This window comes from Haemaphysalis longicornis, unplaced genomic scaffold (genome assembly GCF_048455015.1).
Source record: "Haemaphysalis longicornis isolate Haplotype H1 unplaced genomic scaffold, Haemaphysalis longicornis Haplotype H1 scaffold_1, whole genome shotgun sequence".
NCBI classification, from domain to species: domain Eukaryota; kingdom Metazoa; phylum Arthropoda; class Arachnida; order Ixodida; family Ixodidae; genus Haemaphysalis; species Haemaphysalis longicornis.
In genome coordinates, this window is record NW_027526203.1 from 474,543,601 (window position 1) to 474,568,193 (window position 24,593).

At 50.6% G+C, this 24,593-nt stretch overlaps 1 protein-coding gene across 6 annotated transcripts in view; it reads left to right on the forward strand.

The window, feature by feature from the left end:
- LOC144156280 (nucleolysin TIAR-like) overlaps window positions 1–24,593 on the forward strand; it is a 169,105-nt gene that overhangs the window by 36,853 nt on the left and 107,659 nt on the right. For all 6 annotated transcript variants that reach the window (XM_077688221.1, XM_077688224.1, XM_077688220.1 and 3 more), the window contains one exon: window positions 18,643–18,738. In XM_077688221.1, coding sequence (XP_077544347.1) covers window positions 18,643–18,738 — 96 coding nt within the window. The remainder of the gene's footprint in view (window positions 1–18,642; window positions 18,739–24,593) is intronic.

Below are 24,593 nucleotides of genomic sequence, written 5' to 3' on the forward strand. Positions count from 1 at the left end.
GCCCTTCTGCGCAGGCGCGAGGAGCATTGGATTGGATTTGGACTGGATTAAATTGGAGTGAACCGTAATAATCCAATTGGAGTACGGGTGTGTAGAGAATTGGGTCTGCACATTCGCCGGTCTGCGCATTCCAGAGGAGACGTCATAGCCGCGGCAGACGCACTGGCGCCGGCGCGTGCCCAGCTGTGTTCCTGCGTTGCGCAGTAGCAAAGTCAGACGGTGCGCCGGAGCCGCTTGATAGCCGTTTCGCGTGGCTCCTGGAGAGCCGTGTTGCGCATGCGCGAGTAGTAGGGACTGGACTGGATTGGGTTGGAATGGAAATCGTTTCAGCAGCAGTAAGCATGATAATCAGCTAATCCTATAGTTCATACCGTAACAAGCTAGCTGCAGCACTGTGGAGGCTACATTGTTATCAATAGTGCGCCCACTGAGGGCGCCTAACTCGTCGTGAAGGGGGTCCTGAAATGACATTCCCTTCCCCAACGCCTTTTGTCGCTTCCTTCACGGTGAGGTAAGCGCCCTGAGGGGGACAGCAATGTAGCCTCCGCAGTGCTGCAGCTAGCTTATGGTATGAACTATATAGACAACCAGGAAACCTGAGAATAACCAGCTGACTCTTAGCTCACGCTACGTATATCCTGGCATAGCCGAGCTAAGCCACTGCTAATTTTTTGTGTGTCGCACGCTACGCACCAGCCATACGCGGCTTCGATGTATGTTTGCAATTTCTTTAATGAAATAATTGGAAAATGAGACGGCGCATCCCTATAAATTGGTACCTTTGGCTTTTTCTGTTGTCTTGTTTTGTTTTAATTGGCCAGACGAAAATACATCAATTAGAAAGTTGTCTCAAACTGATCGTTTGGTATGAGAGTTGATTATTCTGTGTCCAATTTGTTGTATACCTGCTATCGTTAATTGAGCATAACATTTTTGCCCTGCTCGTTTGAAATTGACGGACAAAGCAGTGGCTACGCGCGTTCGCTCTTAAATTTCGTAGGTGTGTCCCCGGATGTTGCTACTGCATACTTTTGTACATTATAAGTAGAGTAGCAAAAGACATTTTTATTACTAGAGGTGGGCGATTGGTCGACTAACCTTAGGATTAATTGATAATGGTCTAGTCTTTTTTTTTTAATCAGTTAATGGATTGAAGTCCACGCGAGACAAGCGCCAATGACGATCTAGGTCCCTTGGAAGGGTGCCATTGGCAGAAATTCCTCTTTTCTGGAACTAGCACCCATTGTAAAAATGCTCCTGTGCTATGGTGGCTGTGCTAGCCACCATACCTGTGCATCCCGCTGACCGCGCCATTTTTAATCCCATTTACTTCCTGGTCTCAACGCGAGCGCGTGTTCAGCACAGCCGGGATGACTGTCAAAAAGAAAAGAAACTCCCTGCTGTCGGAAATTTTCAACGAACTTCTCGGCCTCCGCAACTGCATGGGCGAGTTACCATTGATCGCATAAAATGACGTGTATTCACTAGTATCGGTAATCTAATAGAAACAACCATTAAAAAAATGGTCCCTTTCTAGCCATTTTTAAGTGAACACGTCCGACTATTCGGTTAATTTTTCGGATTAAAAATTTTCAGTCGACGCCCAGATCTATTTTTACATTATAATACAATAATGTGCATAATGGTTATAAGGATAGTATTATCCGTTATTATGTTTTGCTAGAAAGGCCCGTCGCTAGATGTTTTGCTAGAAAAGGCGGCGGCTAGAAAGGCCCGTCGGCAAGAAAGGCCCGTCGGGAGCGCATTAGCCCCGCTAAGCTGCAGCGGATCGGCGAGCGTTTTTCTCGTTTTAGTTACCAGTAATGCGCAGCGTACCGGACCTTTCGGACTAGCAGCGCCGTCTGGCCAAGTTTGGCGTAATGAAACAAACGAAAACCTTTCGCCACTTCAACAAAGCAAAACCAGTACGTACAGCTTATCTATTTATTCAGTATTGACACGTGCAATCGTATTGCGTCACTGGTCAATTACAATGAATGAAAAATTAATTTTCGACTTGATGATAGCCACGCAGCCAACAAAGTTGCGTTCCAGATCCACTCGAATCCAACGCTCCAGCGCGGCGTTCTGCCCGCTTTCGCGGTTTGCGCGTCAAGCAGGGGCCTGAAGCCGCGGCAATCGTCGCAGGCGTGGTGTCTGTGAAGGCAGCCATCTTGGAACAAGCAAAGTCGACGCACGCGCACGAGAGGGCGCCCGCATCGTCCCGCCGCGCCAGCGGGGAGGGCCGCGAGGGTCCGCTCAGGCATAGCCTCCTAAATAGCCTACTGTGCCCGCTCTATCGCCCCGAAGCCCATTGCAGCAGTCCGTTCACTGTGGGGGGCACCAAGTTCCCAGGTTTTTCGGTGGACATGCCGATGCGAACTGCTGTTTCAGGTGGAAGTGAACTGAAATGCACCTCGGCGTCGTCTGCTACGCGAAGGCGTCTTCCAGCTGCAAAAGTCCGCCAAACGGCGAGCTTGAACTTCATGAGCCAGTGTTAAAGGCGAAGCTTTATGCGTGGCGTTGCATAACTACTAAACTGCGTTAAGTGTACTGTTTCCGCCTGCACGCTCGCCCTTTTGTGTTCGCTACGGCAGTTTCTTAACAAAATGTATACATGACCTCACGGTTGTCATACCTTTTCTGCCACTCTATAGGAGTTGATAAGTGAAAAATAACTGTGCTTGATTCGGTGTTTAGTGGTAATTTGAGTCATACGAATTGAATTTTGTTTAAGGAAACCGTTGAGCTCCCTTTACTGACGAGCCCATTCAGTCTCGTTCTGCCGCTAATATCTAGTAATGGTCCCCGAAATGGTACGCGCCCACTCTCCTCCTCCCTTTATTTCTCCGCCGCCGCTGCTACACGAAATGGTGCCATCGCGCATGTAGTAGATATATTGACGACGCGGTAATCGGCGATGCCAGGCTGCTCAAAAAGAATGATGACTTCAATGTTAAGCTCAAGGCGATACTCAGTGTTTGAGGGCCCCTGTATAAGCTTAAGATAAGCATTCAGCATGCACTAAGCTCGTTTCTCTCTATACTTCTCCCCGCTACACTCACTCTTCCCTCACCAATCAGATACCGAATAAGCGATCAATTCCCAGTGGGTTACAAACCCACTAGCGAACCCACCCATAACATTTCTGGCTGAATCGAGTGTAACGCAGAAATAAACGTTTACGTTAAATTATTTACAAACGAACAACGTAGCCCAAGAAAGACCATCTGTTTTGCAATTACCGCAGTCAAGTTTTATTTGTCTGCTTAGTGAAAGGCCTCGTGAATTTTTATACCTTTTTTGCTTAATAAGGAGCTGCCCGTCAGTGCTAGAGCCAGTCTCCTTAATACAACACAAATATTTTTGTTTGCAAAGGGCTTGACAACTTTTTTTTTTAAAACCACCCATTGTTGCCATGTGTTAAAACACATGTTGACCGTGCCCTCGCCAACACAGGGGAACCTGGGATTAGGGCACCACCAGATAGAACGGCGGAATTTCTGTCACTGGGCAGGCACAAGGCGTTATACAGGAGGCTATGGCTCAGGCTGCGCTTCAGCGGACCACGTTTCCCGCTCCGCTAGCCCGCATACGGCTTAGCGGAGAGCGCATGCGCATTCGCTCTCCGGCTCCGCTTAGCTGCAGAGCGGAGTGTAAAAACGCCGAACTAAAACTCTTGAACAACAAAGTAATGTTATTAATATTAATGTATTATCGTCATAATCCCCGCAAAAAGCTCCCACCCCTCCCCTTTCTAAGGAACACCCACAAAGCCGCCCCTCATGGCGACTGAGTGGTCAACATCGGTGCCTGTCTTTGCAAGCCTAGACTTAAAAATTTCGTCGAAGCCCGAACGTCCAGCATGCAGGTTTCACCGCAATAATATAAGAGAATTCTGTTCCGGTATGATCGCAGTTACACCACATAAGCGCCTACGCTGCGAAAACATTCCGCGCGCGCATAAAACAGCCTTCAAATGCAAGGGCCAGGCAGGACAGTTTCCCGCAGCCCCCACGCAGAGAGCTACGGAACTTTACGTCGAGGCTGGTCTGCATTGTTCTCGCCGCCGCTCTAGCCGGGCCGTGTCTGAGCGTCGCCTCCGCGATCGGCTGCCGGCGCCGCGCTGTTGCCCCGGCCGTCCCATTCGCCCGAAAGAGAGAGTGTAAGTTGAAAAGGGGGCGTGGCCGCGTCTTTCGCCGCACCGCGGCGCGCGTAGCCCAAGGTCGCTTTCCCTGACGCGGGCGGGCGTAGAGGACAAAAACTCGGCCGTCGCAGCCTGTGTGCGCGCTTAATAAAAACGATTACCGCGCACCTATGCAGGAAAAATGTAGAAGTAATTACTGGTGTCTGAAATTTTGATGTAGACTATACCTGGGGTGAAGCATGAGTGAATTCGTTCTTCAGCAGTATTTTTTTTAGTCACACATGGCTTCCAAAACACAAGATGTTTACCGGTTTTATTTCTGAAAAACTTTTATATGTTATTTGGCACATCAAATTAGTTTTTAAATGTAGAACAAACTGAGTGCCTTTATTGTGCAGCAACGACAATATTGTTCAGTTTTATTTGTTTTCATTCATTAGACCAGCAACTGATAAATGCCAGTTTCCAGGGCTCACATATGCCCTCAGGTTACCCCAGTCCAGTGTTGGGCAGGACGTAACATCCTGCAGTGGCAAATGTTGCTTTGAAGTTGCACAACACTGAAACTGGGTCAATTTTTTTCTTTCTTTTCGCGGTTTTCAACAGTTCCAGGAAACGAAGGTAAATACGGTTGTGTCGAAAATGGAAAAAGCCTTGTGCGCACGAAAGACAGTTCGCCTATTCTATCACTCATCTCGAATATCGATGACCTGTCGGATATTGTGTAGAAATGTTGTGCACATGTTCCGTGCATTCTAAGCAAGAATCAGATTAGTGGAATTCAACCAACGGAAATCCAACCGTTAGGTAAACATGAAAACACCAGCTATGTCATTTCTTTTTTCTTTTTCATTTAAACGTGCAGTCTTTGACAAATCAAGTAGACGACATGGCAACACTACTCGAAACATTTGGCACAACTTTTACTGTGATATTTAGAGACGTGGTATACCTAATAGGCAGGGTAAACGTGGTGGTGCCATTTTGCTTCTTGTTCAGGAATGCATCGCCTGTGACATAGTCGAATACAGCTTAGTTACACGTCGTTATGAATAAGTTACTGTGCATTCTAACAAGAGCCTAATATCGGTTATGTACAAACCACATTCAGTGGACTTTAATTAAATTAATTCATTTCCTTTATTGACCTTCTGTTATGCATTAGAGCAAAATAATACAGCTGCACACATTGTGCCTTTTTGATACAATTTCATTTTCCTGCACCAAGCTGCTCCAAAAGCATGAAAACTGCGCCAAACTGCTCCAGAAGAGCCTGAAAGGCACGGATTTTGATGCTCATGTCAATTTCGGCGGGGATGAAAGCCTCCCGCATCCTGGTCACCGCTTTTATCGTCGGTCAATCGCAAACACAAAAATAGCACAAATAGAAAGACTGAAACGAAGGAAACGATAGCTTCTAAAACGCGATTGGCTTTCCGCCCGGGTTCGCTGAAGCGGCCTTCCCGATTGGGCATCGCAGTGGCAACAAACATGGCGGCCGCCTGATCCGGCTGCTTACTGCCTGCTTCATGCACTCAGTGCGCATCGCCGATATTTTCCCCGGTTTATTTTACGCTATCAGCTGGGTTCCAGTCTATTCATTCTATCTGTTGTGGCTCTGAAAAGTGATGTTAACGCGGGGATAGGGTTTGAGATTGGTGCCAGATTACGAGAAGTTGCGCGGCTCGAAAAAAAAGTTCATTTAAATGTGGGGCCTACGACTTCGGCGTGGTTTGTCCTTGAGTGCAAAACGTGGTGCATGGTTCGTGAAGTGGACTTTGTGGCTTGTTGTGGTGCTCTGAAATGCTGACTTTCGCTGTGCTTGGAAGCACGATCGCGAGCCTCTGGGATGGAGCGGTGGACCAGAAAGTTGCCAGCTGTGCTGTGGCGCCGCGACCTGTTCAGGCAGCGCCCAATGGCTGCAGGACTGCATGGCTGCCATAGCTCGCGAATAATAACACTTGATACACTTGATGTATGCGAAGTGAAATTTAATGCCAAAATCTAGGTGGCTAAACAGTGACGCTACTCAAATGACCATGGGGTGAACGTGCGCCCCGGGGACTGAAATGGGTAGGCTGGTTGGGCTATGCGACCGTTAGCTCTAAGTTGCTCAACTGTTGCCGTGACTACACTCGTTCGTACAACGCAGCCTGGGATTACAAAAATAAGAATTTTAGCAGTAAAACGGCAAGAAAACACGCCACAATTGCAAAGCCTTTAAATTTGATAATGGTAACGGCAGTTTTGTTGTCAGTGTTGCGTACAGCCACAACACAATCTCGCCAGTTGGGAAAAATATAGTGCAGTTAATACTTTGTTACTCTTATAGCGCTTTCCATTGGGCGAACAGGAGCACTTCTAACTGCACCCAAAGTGCTCTCGCGAGTTCTGGCGTCTTCCAGTGGTCGGGCAGGAGCAGGGGCGTTGTGTTTCATTGGTCGATGAGGAGCACTTTCTTGGCACCGAGAGCAGCCGAGAGCAGTTCTCGGTGCTCCGTCGCCAGCGACGGAGTAACAGGGAACGCCGAGGAAGTCACATGACCTCTTTTGCGTCACTTCTGGTTTTATCCCCGGGTGGCGGAGGAAAAATGGCGGAATCCAGCAGCCGCGGTAGTCGCTCAGTGCGTACGGCAGCAGCTAAGCGCGGCCGTCTGGACAAGGAATGGCTGCTACTTTTAAGCACCACAGATTCAAGCGCAAGCTCATCATCGGACAGCAGCAGCAGCGACGATAACGACGATTTGACATTGAATGAGTTTATGTTCGAGCACCTGTTCACCCCGCCGGAGCAGCGACCGAAGGTAGAGTCGTATCTGGAAAAGACGGTGGACGCTGTTATCGTTCGCAGCTAATTTTTGGGGGACACGATGGTGACCCCTTTATTATGAACATGAACATCCGCTCGGCTTCTTCATTCGTCGCCATGCGGAAGGCACACACAAAACCACCGGCCCGTATCTGGCAAAACTGGCGAGGAATAACTGCGTGCGGACATCACGAGCGCGCGAAATGCTCCGGGAAGCGAGCGCGGGAAGCGTTTGACTCTTGACATCTCGCCCTCCCCCTCTTTTCACTGCTCCCGGAGTAGCGCGAATGTTTCATTCGCGGAACGAAAGCACACGTCCCTGTTACTCCCGTGTGCTGCTCTGGCTGCTCGCTCCACTTGCTCCTGTTCGCCCAATGGAATTCGCCATTAAACTCTTTCACGTAAGGCTGTTCCAGTGTTCTGGGTATTCAAAACTGATTGGAATGTGTACTTGACTCTTCAAATTGCTGAAATTATGATTTTTTAAGCTCAAATAAAGATCGAGATTTTGCTCTAATGCATCTTCAAGCATTTGCCATTTGCATCTGCAAGCATGTATGTCAACATTAGTGTAGCGGAGTTACCACTCTGGAATTGGAATGACTCCGGATTCATTCCACCTTTTCGAGATGCCGGAATGGAATGGGAATGGAATGAGGGGAACGCTGGGAGGAATGGAATAGGAATGGAATTAAGTGCCTCTTGCCTGGAATGGAATGGAATGGTGATCTTAGACGACAGTGTTATTCATTGCTGGTGCCTTCCGGCTACTTAATTAATTGTGTCGACGACTGCGTCAGTCTATCTCAAAGGAAGCAGCGGCGACAAAAACAAGAATGCATACCCGGCATCTCGAGTAGCTGATTCCGCGTAGCCTGCGGCTGCGTACGTGAAAGTGAACTTCGAGCGGCGCAAGTGCGTCTGGCCGGTGGTGCCGTTAGGTTCGCTCTTCCTGCTTTGGCAGGCTTTTTGAGGCAAAGCTTTATCTGTACATCTGTCTATGGCGCCAATGGCAGACCGGCGTCTTAGGGACAGGCGCCGTGTGCCACGCCACCAGGCGGGGAATGGAATCGAGAAGGGGGGAATAGGAATGGCGCGCATCTGAAGCCGCAGCGTTTCTCACTGCAAGCTGATGCTGCGAGACCTTAAAGCTAACAACATAAAGCGTTCGCGCATGAAACATGACAAAAGTCGGCTTGGCGTTCTCCTCCCACCTTCTGTTGCGTAAGTTGCGTCAACGCAGCAGGAGTGGTTTAAACATGGCCTTGAGCGTCCAGACTACAATTCGTGCTAGTAATTCCGCAATGTTTTACCAATCGCTTCAATGGCCGTTTAAGACTACGCCCGGCCTGACACACACAAGGCTCGATACTTGATGCTCAAGCCGACAGAAAAAACAGTGGTATATGTCGGCATACCGCAATCCAGAAAATACCTGGAAAAAAGTTTAAGCGTACTGCGGCACACCTAAGCTTCATAACACGCTTGTTTGTGGTGCGTTTAATGCCCAAAACGTAGCCTGGAGTAACATTAAATGTATCCCCCACAGAAGGTGCATTCTAGGTGATCGCGACCACTATAAACTGGCACTTCTCAACTTGCCACGAGCTCATACTAGACGTGGACAGCGCAGACGCCGAACTGACACTAGTTCGGGCCTGATGTGGGCGGAACGTTCCGTGAGGATCGGACGGGTTAAAGCCCCTTCGTCATGGCCACAGCCCACGGCCCACTCCATACAGAGCACAGATTCCAGGGCTGGTACCAAGCGTTGATCCACCAAAACAGTTCGCGTCCCTATCGACGCCCCGATCCCGGTCAGCACCTTCATTTCTGGAACTGTAGACAACAAATGCGGTCTGTCGTCCGAGCCAGGGGACATCTTAACATACTAAGAACAAAACTGCAAGCGATCCAAAGAGAAGTATACCACTGAACTGGTGTCTATGCAGTGGGCTGAAATGTGCAAAAAAATCAGTGGTGCTGTAAGCTCTAGTCACGCTTGGGGCATACTTAGATCCCTTCTAGGGCAACGTAGGACAGCAGATGGGGCAGCTTGCGAGGCTTTCGAAGAAGGCATTGGTCCTGAAGAGTTTGCGGAGAAAGCGGCTGAAGCCTTATTCCCTCCAGCATGAGGCCCCAGCTCCCTAACCTAACTCAACCAGCCTTTCTCTGTGGCAGAGCTCAAAGGTGCCCTATGCAGGATTAATACGCGCGGTGTGCCCAGCCGAGACAGTATCACTGGATCGCATATGTGGAACCTTTCAGGAGAATGCAAGGTAACTCTCCTTGCCGAATTTAACCGCATCTGGCAAGAAGGCTCCATTCCCGATGACTGGCAACACTCACTTGTGAAGCCAGCACCGAACCCGGGCTAAGAACCAACTGCCTGTGAAACTTGCGAACGGTATCCCTTACGTCATGCTTGTTTAAGCTTTTGGAAAGCATGGTTGATGTACGCCTTGCAGCAGCTGCCGCTGCGCCAATTGCGCCAAACTGCGCCCAAGTGCTCTGGCTGCTACATCCTGCTACATTTCCTCTAAATTTGGCGATTCTGCGCCCAACCTGCGCCCAAGGGTGTGCGCCGACTTTCAGAAACGAAACTAACTACTTGAGGTTCCCCATGGAAAGCGACATCGCGGTGCACCTGTTTTGAAGACGCAATCCGAGCCAAGCCGATGCAAAGTGCCCTTGTTGCGATAACGGCGATGTATTGCGGCTGGCGCCTCGTAGGCATTGTGAAATCTCGCCTCCTACCGAGACTGTTGACCGTTAATTCCGTGCAGTGCGCTTCCCGCGCTCGCGTGACCGGCTGCCGCCATCGCGACCGTCCACCTCGCGGTCTTCGGGCCGCGATATGCGTGCCGTACTAGTGAAGTTCGGCAACAACGTCAGGCGTCGTGAAATTGCCGTACTCACTCGCCAACGCGCCCCGACAACGTACGCGTCGACCGGGTGCTGGCGGAGTTGTGCTGGAAGAAAAGTAGGCAAGAGATGAGGACGCAGGAGTTGTAGTTACAGTGGAATATTGATGATATGATTCTTGGTGATACGAATTTCGGGATGATACGAATTTCTGATAAGTTCCGGTGAAATTGCATTGTTTGCAATGGGAAAAATTTCGGCTCTTAAGCGGGATTCACACGACGGAGAAACCCTCTCTTTTTGGCCCGCGGGGCCCGCTCACGTGACCGGTTTTAGGCTCCGCCCCTCGGTGGGGATAGCCCGCGGTGGCTCCGCGAAAGAAAATGCCTCCGCATGTTTTCGCTCGACGGCGGTGGCCCTCGGCGGGGAATGGAACCTGTTCCTCGGCGCTGTCGTCTGCTAGTCACTCCGCGTAGCTCCGCACGTGTGGATGCGGCGCCAGGTCGAATAATCCGGTCACGTGCTGTTGACGTCACATATCCGTCCGCCTCCGTGAGAGGGTTTCTCCGTCGTGTGAATCCCGCTTAAAGGGGTATTCACACGACGGAGCGTTTCAGCGGAGAAATCCGAGGGAGGTCGTGACGTCACCGCAGGCGGACCTCCGCTCGGCTAGCTCCTTCGCTCACACGGAGGACGCGACTTTCGGACGGACATCACTGTTTGCAGCCGCCTATCTCGAAAGCATAGCTGCACCGCCGATTCCGCGACGGCGGCAATTTCTGTTAAGCGCATACGTACTGATCTTGTCAACCGACCAAAAATTGGTCGTCGACGTGATGCAGGTGCTGCCGCGCGGAGAGAACGGCGCGCGACGTAGTAGCAGCCGGCCGGCCCACCTACAGGCCCGCATATTGATGTTAGGCTTAACGCTGCGGCGAATATTCGATCGCCGCTCTGGCAAGCGGCTCAGGTGACGATTTTTAAAGCAACTTTCCATCACATCATTACCCCATTTCTCGTATACGCAGCTTTGTTTGCGCCTTGGGGAGCAATAACAAGCTGTCGCTCGAGCTACCGGCGCCGGCCTGCGCCACTTCGCAGCCGCGGCCGCCGCTCGCCAAGCGCCCGTGCTGGTGGTATACGCGGCTCCCTCAGTGCGCCTGTCATGTGCGCCACGCATTTTCGCGTCCAATGTATTAAGAAGCGATAAAAATAAAGTGCCTGCAACCGCTCTAGAACTTCAGTCGCGGCCAGCTGCCCGACGAGCAGACGAAATCCCGCCGCCTCCGCCGCGGAGCGTCGGAGGGTTTGTAGCTCGCAGTGCTGCCACTCCTGCGCCAAATGCGCCAATTTGCGCCAAATGAGGTATCCTGCGCCATCCTGATAAAAAACCACGATTTTGCAAGCAAGTGCGCCAAAAGTGCGCCAAAATTTGTGTCGTGCCAATCGCGGGCAGCCTGTTAGAAGCACTACTTCGCAGTGATCTCTAGACATGTATAACTAAATCGGATTGATAACTTGAACTCCCTCGCACCCGTAATCGTGTTTTCCGCGGTGAGTTTGGTTGGCGCTGTCACTGTACCGCCGATACAGTGTTTTCGTCTAGCAAGTCATTGCAGCGCTGGCGTACCGCGGCTAAAAACTTTCCTTCTTGTTGTAGTTTCCAATAATTCCTGCTGTAAAGAATAGGTAGTTTTAGGTGGCGTTTATTGCCAGCCCTCTCCGCTCCGAAAGCCAGCGGGAGCGCTGTTTCGCGGCATGCGTGACGCAGTCGGCTGCAAGCTCTCGCTTCGCTTGTTGGGCTCGCGGAGGGGACCGCCGCAAGTGAAGTGGGCCGTGAAAAACAGCCAGTCTCTCTAAAGCACGAACCTCATGGAGCGTTTTCTGCTTGCGAAAACGCGCCGCGTAAGCACCCGCACACTGCGCGCGGCGCGGCAACATGGCGGTGGCTTCGGCCGCGAAGTGGTGTGGGGAGCTCGAGCGACCACTTTTAAGCGCTCTCTAAAACACCGCTCAAGGCGCGCACGAAGTTGCTTGTGTGGTAAAGGAGCTTATAATATGGGCGAAATCGGTACTATGAAACATCATCCGCGTCGCTAGTGAAAACGTCCATGCGATACCTGCCGGGGTGGTAAGCCTAAAAACCGCCGACGGAGCCAGCCGGCCGTGACCGGGCTGTCTCAAGTGCTTCAAAACCGCCGCCATGAGGCAGACGCCTCCCCATTGGCGCAAGTCGCCAGGCTCCTCCCACTGCCGCGCGCGACGCGCGTCATTTTCTGAGCGTGGTAGAAACTGCCGCGTGCGGGCGTGAAAAAATCGCACGCGTAATGCCGACGCGCACGAATCGCATGGAAAAGTGCTCCATGCGCATTTCTCGTGCACATTTCCAGCTAGCTTGGAAATGCGCACGAGGACTGATAACTGCCTGCATCTAATAAAATGAAAAAGTAAAACACCAGGGCTTGCCTCAACAATTAATAAACTAGAAAAGAGGCGCGAGAGGCGCGTTGTTTTTTTTTTGCTAGGCAGGTTTGTCGAAGCCTTTCAATATTCATTATCGTGTTGCATGTTGTCTTTTATCCACACCAGAAAGGAACTAAATACCTTGGAAATTATGTTTTGTTGCATTTTTGCTATTGCGTGGATACTTAGGGGATGTAATTGCATCAAACTTCTGGCGACTTCTAGCGACTATTTCGAAATAAGTGGGAAAAAAATCCCATTGCCCAAGGAATGACAGGTTGGGCTATAAAGAGCCAAATATGGGTACTTTTTCTTGTGGTTGTAGAACTTTTCTTTATTGGCTATATCGCTATTCTTGGGCTATTTGGAGAGCTGACTGTGAAAGCTATTTTTAATGCATGTTCGAGCCTGCCAACTATGAAGCGTTTTCAGTGACTCCTTGAAAAGGACTTCCCCTAGTAAGGACAAGAATACCATTATTCTTGAGCTGTGCCGTCCATTTGTGATCGCATGTGGAAAAAGCACCTTGAAGCGCATTCCATGACGACCTCCACATCAATTACTGGATGATACTGGTGAATTTTTAGTGTTGAGAGATGGGACACATCTAGCAGTATAGAGAGAGAAATCCGCCGTTTCGCTCCTAGGAGTGCGCGTCACGTGACCCCTACGTCACGGTTTCTCTCAGGGGTATTCACACGAGAGAGAAATCCGCCGTTTCGCTCCTAGGAGTGCGCGCCACGGGACCCCTACGTCACGGTTTCTCTCCGGCGCACCGCCTCCGATGGGAGATCGGAGCTTCTGCTCGCGAGCTACAAACCCTCCGACGCTCGGCGGCGGAGGCGGCGGGATTTCGTCTGCTCGTCGGGCAACTGGCCGCGACTGAAGTTCTAGAGCTGTTGCAGGCACTCTATTTTTATCGCTTCTTAATACATTGGACGCGAAAATGCGTGGCGCACATGACAGGCGGACTGAGGGAGCCGCGTATACTACCAGCACGGGCGCTTGGCGAGCGGCGGCCGCGGCCGCGAAGTGGCGCAGGCCGGCGCCGGTAGCTCGAGCGACAGCTTTTGTTATTGCTCCCCAAGGCGCAAACAAAGCTGCGTATACGAGAAATGGGGTAATGATGTGATGGAAAGTTGCTTTAAAAATCGTCACCTGAGCCGCTTGCCAGAGCGGCGATCGAATATTCGCCGCAGTGTTAAGCCTAACATCAGTATGCGGGCCTGTAGGTGGGCCGGCCGGCTGCTACCACGTCGCGCGCCGTTCTCTGCGCGCGGCAGCACCTGCATCGCGTCGACGACCAATTTTTGGTCGGTTGACAAGATCAGTACGTGTGAGCTTAACAGATATTGCCGCCGTCGCGGAATCGGCGGTGCTACGGCAGCTCTCCTTTAGAGATAGGCGACTGCAAACAGTGATGTCCGTCCGAAAGTCGCATCCTCCGTGTGAGCGAAGGAGCTGGCCGAGCGGAACTCCGCCTGCGGTGACGTCACGACCTCCCTCGGATTTCTCCGCTGAAACGCTCCGTCGTGTGAATACCCCTTTACGAACGGACCTGCGGTGCCCGTCGGATGATACGAACGAGTCGGCGAAGCGCCCGACTGCCGAGGCAGCAAGCTACGGCGACGTACGGGCTCTCTGCCCTCTTTGTCGCTCTTTCTCTAGGAACGGCCGGGCTGTTGTTTTCTGCTCGCAAAAACCACCGCGCACTCCACAGGCACGCTGACGCCGCCGCGAAACCACCTGCACGCTGCGCTGGGCGCGGCCAGCCGCGGCAACATGGCGGCGGTTTCGGTCGCGAAGTGGTGCGGGGCACTTCAAAGACCGCTTCTAACCGCTCTTTAAAATGCCGCTCAAAGCACACACGAAGTTTCTTGTGCGGTAAATGAGCTAATAATGTGAGCGAACACGGTGCTAAAAACATCATCCGCGCCGCTAGTGAAAGCGCCCATGAATTACCTGTCGGGTTGCTAAGCCTAAACATCCCCGGCGGAGCCAGCCGGCTGTCTTGAGCGCTTCGTAACTGCCGCCATGAGGCACACGCCTTCCCATTGGCGCAAGTCGTCGGGCTGCTCCCACTGCCACGCGCGTCGCGCGTGATTTTCTGATCGCGCGCACAGCGCAGACGCGCAAGAATCTCGCGCAAAACGCTCCTGTAGTGAGCTCCTGTAGTGAAAGTCCAGAAAGGACCGCTCGGTGACATGGAGGTTTAAAATTAAAGCAGAAAAACGTCACGGATTTCTTCACGCGAAAGTAAGAAAAGAAATAAACGAAAACTTGTTTTAGTGCTTAATTTTTTGGTCTGTGTTGTTCATTCCAATTTCGGATGATACCAATATTTTTTGCGGTCCCGCGGGATTCGTATCACCGAGATTTTACTGTAAACAGATGAGAATTTACCAAGTGCAGGGGGGAGAAAATAGTATGCAAGGGCAGGAAACGGTGAGAGAGTTCGGGCCAGTGAGTACGGCGATTTCACGACTCCTGACGTTGTTGTGGAGCTTCGAGTACGGCACGCACATGATGACGCCCGTCTTCGATTTCACGTAGAGTTCATAGAGGCATAAAATTCACACACGGGGAAATTGAAGGTGAAATGCGCGCATGTGGCCTCGCAGGGAATTAACATAGTCTCGGCGTGGGGGAGGGGGGGGGGGAGGTATTTCACAACGCCTACGAGGTGCCTGCCCGTTTTGCTGTGTGAACGTCAACTGTAGTTTCTGCGCACAACTGGGTGCGAAGCCCGTTGACAGACCTTGTCGATGGCATTTTCAAAGCTGAAAGATTCATACATTTTACTTGTATTTTGCTTTTCTTGTATGTGTGCCACTGCAGGTCCATGGGGATCTCATTTCATGACTGCCTTTAGGCATAGCAGTGTGCAAACAAATGTTGGAGCGGTTCTTTTGCCCAGACTTGAACCCTTGTTATACAGGGGCACCTTAACGGCCGTTACGAGAACGGCAGTTGGCCTTAAAGGCAGTGAGGCGGAGTTACATGGCAGCACGAGCGCCGTTGCAAATCCAACGGGGATCACCGCACCAACGGAGGTCACCGGTCTCCGTTGCGTCGGCAGATGGGCAAGATGGCTGCGCCCAGCAATGTGTCCCCGCTGCAGGCGAGCTCGGAGCCACAAAAACGCTTTGTGTGGACACCGTCGCTGGTGCATTTGCAAATTAACTTATGGTAGGACAGTGGCGCTGCGGTTAGTTCAAGCGATGGAGTGTGAATTAGGACGCTTCACCACATCGGAACTCCAACAAGCGCAGCCATTTGCAACGCCATGAATCAGATTGGTTCGGTTAAATGTTATGCAGTACTCACTGTACTGTTACAAAAAACGGTTGCGATGAGTGAAAGAAATACACTGTAACATGCAGTGCAGAAAATAATTAAAGAAATTTTTTGAGTTCACGAGGTAGCATTTCAAGAGTAACGTCATAGTTCATCTAAACGGAACTGAACATGGGAAGTGCCGTGTGAGCACAGCCACCACCGTTCAGTTCCCGTGGCTGTTAGGGCATTCAACTGCCGTTTGTCTTACGGCCGTTGCAAGTTCCCATGTAGCAGCGGTACAAAAGCGATAGCTGATTTGCCTGTGATTATTGCTGTGCACCGGCGTCACAGGCAATTTTTCATTCGGATTTAATGGGCTACCTTGTCATTAACGGAGGCGTTTTGGGTGCTTGTGGCAAGCGTGTCGTGAAGGGGCAAGATTCAGCCAGGTGCTGCATGTTGGCTGCCAGAAATGGCTGCCCGCTGCCTTTGTAAACAATAGCGCTGCTATCAGTGGCTTGTCATTTTAGACCGTTGCGGTGGCAGCGCTGACGCTGCTAAATAGTGATGCATGTGCAACAAGGGGAGGAGCGTGATGTTCAATTATGCAGTCAAAGCCGTGGCGCTACTGATGTTATTCGTCAGGGCTCCCACGATAGCCTTCCAATAGCGCTCGATTTTACATAGCATGTTCGTTGTGACAAGCAATTTTTAGTTTGTTCATAGTAAATCTGCTATTGTGTAAAAATGAGAGCTTCTTTTTTTTTTAATTTTTGTTGTGCAGGCCGCTGCACAAAGTTCAATGCAGACATTCTTCAGGAGACTGATGAAAATGGGGACAAAATATCCATGTTCTGGGTCCTTTTGAGTTTTTTATTATCGTTAAAGGGCGTGCTTTTAGCGATTATCTATCATGAATGCCATACGTGTCTTAAAATTGCTTTTATCAACACCTGCTCCGAAGGCGGATTTTGCTGCTCCAAAACGCATTTTTGCCTGCTCCAAAAGCTGCTCCAAAATGGCCTAAGCTGGTAGCATCACTGCAGTTGCTGGAAGAGCGCAGCCTTCTGCTTCGCACACAATACGGATTCCACTCCAGTCTGACGATGCAAGCTATCACATTACGGCTCCAAGAAGACGTTTTTGACCCGTTGTCTAGCTGTCCCCAATGGTCGTGGGTGTTGACATCACCCTCCTGGCCACGTAACCACAGCAAAGAAAGCCGCCGTTCCCCGGGCCAGCCCAACACTGAAATGTGCAGCCAATGCAGCACCTGGCCCGCCTTGAACTACTGCTGTAGTTCTGCCTGCTGCACTTGGAACTCCCGAGCGAGATAAGGCCGAAATCCCTGTAGAGCAGGGCGACTCCTCACCCGGAGACAACTGCAGCGGTCACCAACGAGTTTTAGCAACCCTTAAACCAATTTTTATGGGTGATGCAGAAGCTCCTGCCACTGGTTCTCTGCTTGGACGCACTGCCATAACTACAGCCTGTCACAGCCGATTTACCTTCTTGGTATTTTTATTATTTTATTCTTTCACAGCAGCATTAGATTTGCATAAAAATCTTGAATTAACATGTTCAACAGTGGCTGGAAACAGGCTGCTTTGAACACTTTAAAAAAACCCACTCCTTGCTGGGGAAATTAGTCGGAGTCTCCCATGCTGCCCAGTTCAGGCCATGACTTGTGCAGCGCCACAAATGGACAAGGACAGAGGGAGGCGACGGGCACAAACATGGATTACTGCTTCCAACTAGCCCAGACCCAAACTGTGCTTGCTTCGCTTGCAAACATCGTCGAAAGACGCTTCTGCCACGCAGCATCCCCACCTCACCCCTAACGCTGTTCTGCCCTTGTCCTATGAAGAAACCAGATTAATTTTCTATTGTTCCCAGAACAACCCGAGGAGACGGCTTTTTTTTAGTGTTTACGTGTATCTCGCCTCTTTGACATTGTTTGTAACGCCTACTTTATTTGCTACTGCAAAAACCAACTCCGCATCTATTTTTAATTGAACAAATGCTGCTACTGTCAGTTGTGTACTTGTGTTTTGCCTCAACTGTGTGTGATGTTGTTTTGCTCAACGATCTGGGCACGTCCGACGCATGTCACGACTTTTAGTGGTCTCTGACGAGCATCAGTGGCCCACGAAATGCTGTTCGGGCTCCAAAAAATTTTTGCTGCAGAAACAAAACCTAAAAGGTTGTGATAGCAGTCGGGACCAGCAGTGCACAAGCAGCAGTTCTTTCAGAACAACCTAAAATTACTCGAGGTGAAAAGCTCACTCTGGAGCGTAATCCAAATATTAAATTCCAACCTTTGAGCCACCCGTGGCTTTAAAAACACAAACATAATGCTGATCACACGTAGTTTGGGGGGCTAGATTTTTGCTTCTGTTTGTGCCAAAAGCATTTTTGTCAAAATGCAACCGGAAGAGATTGTGCAATAGCATTCCTTAAAGGCCAAGTGCACTCAAAATTTCGACTTCTTGAAAACCCTATTTCCGTATAGTCTGCTTAAAAAGAAAGCAACATGCAAAATACAACAGCTGAAATACGCACGTGGACGCCGCAAGCGGCCAGCAAAAATCGGCGATTTTGAAACCGAAACCGAGGAGAGCGCGGCCATTGCAGTGACGTTGCAGCCGTCCAGCGAGCGGCCGGACGGTCACCAGTTCGGGAGAATGTCTGCGCGCAAGCTCTACGCGTGCACGGGGCAGCAGAGCTCGACCGGTTCTCCCGCTGCGTGGCTGGCCAGAGGAAAAAGCCACCGTCGGCTGGAACGTCACAGGCGCGTCATGGCTGTTTACGCGATCCGCCGGCAGGTGCAGAGTGGTCTGCGGCAGAGCCTTTTTAAACGCTTCTGACTGATTAACGAGGCGTTTCACGGGGCTACCACTTGTGTCTCAGCTTATTTGGGGGTACTTACTACGCATTAAAAACAAATTTGGCCGAGGTGAAATTTGAGTGCAGTTGGCCTTTAATGCACCATTAAGAGGAAGGAGTGTTGCGGTCCCATGTAAGTGTGCAGCCATCATGGGTGGCCAGCGCTTACGTGTGTTTTGCTTCTCTGCTTGCAGCCCGGGAATGACCCGTATTGTTTCGTGGAATTCAGCGACCACCAATCAGCGGCGTCAGCCCTTCTAGCCATGAACAAGCGGCTCTGCTTTGGCAAAGTGAGTACCTCTCCTCCACGTGCCTCTCTTGCCCACTGGTGTCCATTTTGGACCCACTTGGCGCGAGGCACTCTTCCCAGGGGATCGCAGGAGGGCTCTTGTTCAGCCACACTACGAGCCGAGTCCTTTTTTCACTGCCAGCACATTTTCGACTTGGTCTTCGGCTGCCTCTGGTGTGGCCTTCACGGTTGGCCGTTTCCATTCCGTGGAGCTTTGCTCCTGCGCCAACATTCCCCCTTCGTGGGCACCAGGCGTCTCAGGATCCGACAGCTTGGGCACCGAACGTGGGTAGAAAAGCTGGTAGAAATGTGTAGGCTGCAGCTATAGTGGCGACTATCATCTTTGCCCTTCAGCTCACAGTGACTCGCGCCTTCTGAGCTGGGTCACCCACCCACTTCCTCACTGTTTACATTATTGCATGCTAGGCAAGATGAGGGGGCTTGGCAGACGGTGGTTATTCAGTGAGCAACGGCCGTACAGAACAGAAGCAGAACACGATGATGGTGGTAGTTCATAGGCAGAGATTGGTCGTGGCTGGGAGTTGGGGATGATTAGTGTGCACTGTTGGAGGACTATAGCTGAGCAAATGCTCGCGTGCAGCACAAATTTGGCGAAATTAAGCGGACGGTCGGAGTAGGGTGTTGTAGGCCAACTGCACTCGGTTTTCACTTCTTGAGAACACCTTACTCTACTTCTGCATAGTTTGGCGGAAAAGACTGCAAGGTATGAAATGTGACAGCTGAAATAGGCGCGTTGACGGCACAAGTGACCATCGAAAATTGCCGATTTTGAAACTGAGTGGCCATTGCAGCTAGGCTGAAGTGCCGCAGCCGGCGGGAGCAAACCTGCGCATGCCCGCTTCGCGCGCTCACACCAGCCATAAGGGGAACGCGCAGCGCAGCTCGACCGTTCCCCCAAGTGCCCAACCGGCCGCAATGGCACTTGAACTTCCACGGCCAAGCTAGGGTGGACGTGCGCGCGCATTTGTATGTATGGCCTTTGCAAGAGGCCCAGTTCCTGCCTGCGGCCGCTGCGAGGAACCAGCGCTGTGGGCCCACCCTACTTGGGGTGCCTCGATGTGTGCCTCGCAGGCATCGAGGCACCCTAACCCTGCTGATGCACGCGTTTCTCTTTTCGTGGACAAGCTATGCGCCACTGCTTCTCCTTAATTTTCGCAACATCTCGGGTGCCTTCACCCTGAGCAAGAGATGTGCATTAAAATTTTGCCTATTTCTAGTGATGGCCAATGCAAACGAAACACAAGAAAAGAGGCACGGGGACGACGCGGACTATTTCTGTCTGATGTTTCATTTGCGTTGGGCCATCCTGGACATATTCTAACTCGCCCAAGTGCACTGCGCTATTTGCTGATTTCAGTCATAGTAGACGGGTGACCCATCTTGACATGTTTCAGGTGCGTTTACATGGTTGAAGGGCGGTGCTCAATGGCGTCCTACGATAGGTTATAGTGGTTTACAAATTTTATAGTGGCTGTTGAGATATTTAAAAATACTTTCCATTGACAGACATGGCTGCGCACTGAAAGGGCCAGGGCCAGACAGACGGGAAACATTTGGCAAGAAGCCAGAATATTGTCAGCTGCACGGCAGAACCTAACATGTGGGACAGTAGATCAAGTTTCTGAGGTGTGCAAAGCAGGACAATTTCACAGTCCATTATATCAAACTTCATTAAGCACAATTGTTGCTATGGAATTTTTATTTAGGGACTTCAGTAGGGAAATTAAAAGCACTTTTTGCTGTTTCTCTTCCTGCAGACAGGAACAAATTCTCCAGTACTTTTTCTTCACCCCTAATATTTTCCCCTGGTGTAACATGTTAGGCTTTCAGCTGGAAATAATTAAACTCCATTATCTCCTCGCCCGTCTCTGAGCAGTATTTTGTTTCACTTTTCAATAAAAAATATCCTCTGACATTACTGAAACAATGATGTTACTATTCTTTTTCGCAGCAACATGATTCCTAACATTTGAGGGTCATCTTAGTTGTGTGAAGGGCATTCCCGGCGGCCTGCGGATGTACTTTTCATCTTTGTATGGTGACTTGAGTGTAGTAGTAATTGGAGGCATTCCGAGAAATCCTTCCGCAATAAAACTTCCTTTTATGAAAGTTGTCAACAACTTGAGGACAGCTTGGCACTGGTCTGAGCTGACGATCCATGAATAAAACAGCGCAAGGGACAGGACACAAGTAAAAATGGACATTCTTACTTGTGTCCTATCCCTTGCTCTGTTTTATCCAGGAATCCTTACCATCTTGCCCAGCTTCGCACTTTTGTTCAGTGAGTTGACGGTAATGTTTATGAGTAGTTGTAACACTTCAGAAACAGTTGTGCGGTGTGGCGCATGCATTTGCACTATCTCGAAAAAAGTGAGGATCCTATCTAAAAAACTGAGAAACTGTGACCTCTGGTAAACAACTCTGCTTGCATTCCCTGCCCTCTCAAAAGTGCGTATGGCGGCTAATCTTTGTTGCTTGTTGCCAGGAGCCTGGCGTAAGTGAGAGCATGTCACAGACAGCACTGTAGTGGCAGACCATTCTTTTGTCCTCAGGAAATGTAACCGATTAGCCATGGCGACCAGTGGTAGATTTGAGGTGGGGGGCACAACTTGTTGTAGCCCTCTAGTAAGGACAATGCATGCAATTTCCCTTGCTTGTGAAGTGAGCGAATGCCCTTGCGTGTTCAGGATCCACAAAACAGATTTATGCGAATGGAACAACGTAAAAGCGGTAGGAATAGCCTTTGGGGAACGCGCAGAAAGGGGGGCCCAGTGCGCCGTCACCCACTGGCATCGAGGCGTTGCTGGCACCATGCTGTGCCAACTGCTTGAAGCTGCAGCTCTGCCAAATGTGTCCATTCTAACCACCAGTTCAGGTCCAGCGACTGGAAGCAATATATGAAAATTTGCTTTATTTGATCAGTCGTGTCAAACTATGATCATTTTGTGTGAGAGCCGTTTCATTATCCTTGTGGATAATTTTTTGTATGTGTGTGATCGTGAATTGACACAGTTTATATAATTTTGCCTGCTTGTTTGATGGACAGAAGTTCGTTGCTACGTGCATTGGCACTCAGCTTTCGTGGACATGTCGCCGAATGTAATGTACAAACTGTAATGTACAAATGTAATGCAATGGACTGTAATGTAGAAAGGTACTTTGTACCTTTGTACATTACAGTAATACAATAATGTACATAATAGTTATATTGATCGTAACTATTATTACTATTTTTTTGGGCGGCAGAGACAGAAATGCCCGTCGGCTGTCCCTAGGCGCATATGAAAGCACAATTTAACATATTATTATTATTACAAAACTCCCCCCCCCCCCTTCCATCTGAGGCAAACCCACAAATCCTCCCATGCTGGTGACTAGCTGATCAGTGTCGAACGTTGACTTCACGTGGCTTTGCGAACCATGACTTAAAAATTTCATTGAAGCTCGGGCATCCCGTATGCTGTTTTCACTGGTGTTATTTAACAGAGCTACCCAATTCTGCTTCGATAGGATTGCTGTTAAAGCAGAGTTACTGGATATAGACAGTTGCGAAACTCCCCATAGGCCCCATGTATCGAAAGCCGGTCTTCGGTTGCCCCCCTGCGCCTGGGCAAGCACGGGGCAAGTTGACTAGCCTGTCGTCTGTTGGCAGGACGTTGAAGCAGTACTCAAGTGCTTGCGGCTGCTGCCGTAAGTCATAAAAAGAAAAGCCGCAAAAACACAAGTAAATTTTACGTAATTATTGTGTTTTAATTTAAAAAGCAGTCTTTATTTTACAGAAGAATTTTGAATAATAATAGTTTAGTGAAGTTCCGTTTTCATCTCCTAGGTGCCGCGCGCGTCGACTTGCCCCTCAGCTTCCACGGAGTGGGGGGGCTAGCGCCGCCCGGATTCTGAAGCGGAGTTTCGCAACTTAGCAGCCTGCAGATGCAAGGGCCAGGCAAAAAAAGAGAACCGAGCGTTGGGGCCCCCAAAGTGATGGGGGAACCCAAACGCAACACTCGCGCACGCGACGAAAGGGTCTTCTCGAACCGCCCGCCGCCGGCTGCGGATGCACATAATCGAATGTTGGTAACTTTAGGCTTAACGTCGCGGCAGATATTTCTTCGCCGCTATCGTTACAGTGGCGAATGAGAGTCCCTAATACAACTTTTCACTTCATTGTCACCCTCTTTTTTGTATGTGTAACTTTTTATCCGCGGCCGATGCTTGCGCGCAGGCACATATCCTTCGGCCGCTCGCCGCACCGCGCGTGGACGGGCCGGCGGTACCGGGACCGACCTTCGGGGACGGTCAGCGTAGATCGCGGCAGTTATTTGAGCATCGCTTTGAAAACCACAGCTGATGACACTACCTAGCACAATTTTTCACCACTCTAACATCCACATTCACTGCTGTCGAATTACTTTTCCACAACTAGCGTGATTTTAAAAGGCGGCGACAAGTTGTTGCTGCCGCGACCTGCGTCGGTTCGAGCTTATTTTATTGATTGAGGGGTTTAACGCGCCGACGCAACGCGGGCGATGAGGCGCGCCGTAGTGGAGGGCTCCGGATTACGGTTCGAGCTGCTCCGTCGGCCGTGCGGGCAGGCACGGTGGTGTGTGCGCGGAGCGTTTCTGCGAGCAGTAAACGCTTCATGATTTCTTGCTTTACACATTTGTTGCAAACCAGGGAAATCTAGATCTTAGCTTGGCAATCATCGTAGTCTACATTGTTGATCGGGGAAACGAGCCGCAGCTTACGCTTCGGTCGCACACGTACGCCACCACGCTCAAGTTGTTTGTGGAGAATGTACCACAGTTGATACGGTTATAAAATCCCCATGACGTCAAACTGCGCTTGACGCACTGAGAATTAACTTCAAGCGACGGAAATACTTTTAGAACGCGCGTCCTAAGCTAAGTGTCACGCGCAGCAAGCCAACGTGCAGCAAGGTAGGAACGGTGATCCTACAAGTGACGTCAAAACGATCGCAGCGCCAGCCTCTCCAGTGGTGGGCGTCGCGGCCAATAGCGGGAGCTAGCGTTTAGCGCGCGCTATTTTTTGCGCGCGCCCTAGTAGTGCGCATGCGCAGTCCGCAAAACGAGGGTTTGCATTTTGCGGGCGCACGCAATTTGCCAGAGTTTGCGGGCGGTAATTTGCGGCGTTGCGGTCCGCGCGCGGCTGGCGCTGGTCTCGCGAAACCTGTTCGCTCGAGACGGCCTGCCCCCGCTGGCCGCTGCCGGCCGGAATGGTTCTGTGCGCGCGCCTCCTCGCCTTCACCGACGATCTCGCGTTGCTGACAGTGACAGGTACCTGCGGTCGCACAGAATACTAGACTGTGCTTCACTGTGTCGCTGTGCCAAGCCGTACCGAACACCGCCGGTGTGGGTGATAACGCCGTTTACCTTGGGTCGCGTTTGTATGGGCTGGTTGGCTTGCGAAATTATAGTTCTTTGTTGATATCGTAGATGGCGCTAGCGACGACACTGAGCCTTCTCGCTGGTGGGGACGGTGCAGTGACTTTGGGCATTCAGCCGTTGTTTTATAGGTATTTTGTAAACTTTTTCACCTGGCCCCGACATTTCGGTGTCCACCCGATACAAAGGGTTTCTGGCCACAACGATCATCATCATCAGCAGGACCACGCTATTAGCGGAGCGTTGCTGGCGCAGTACTAAATGCGGGGTTGGTAGAAAACGTTTACGGAGCGCGAACGCAATATTTTGCGCGCGCTAAACGCTAGCTCCCGTATACTAAAACTCTATTAGAGAGTTTTGGCATAGCGGCTACCGAAGCCTCACGCTACAGTGGCAGGTTAGCGGAACCCGAATGCGCAGGCGCGCGCAGGGAGGC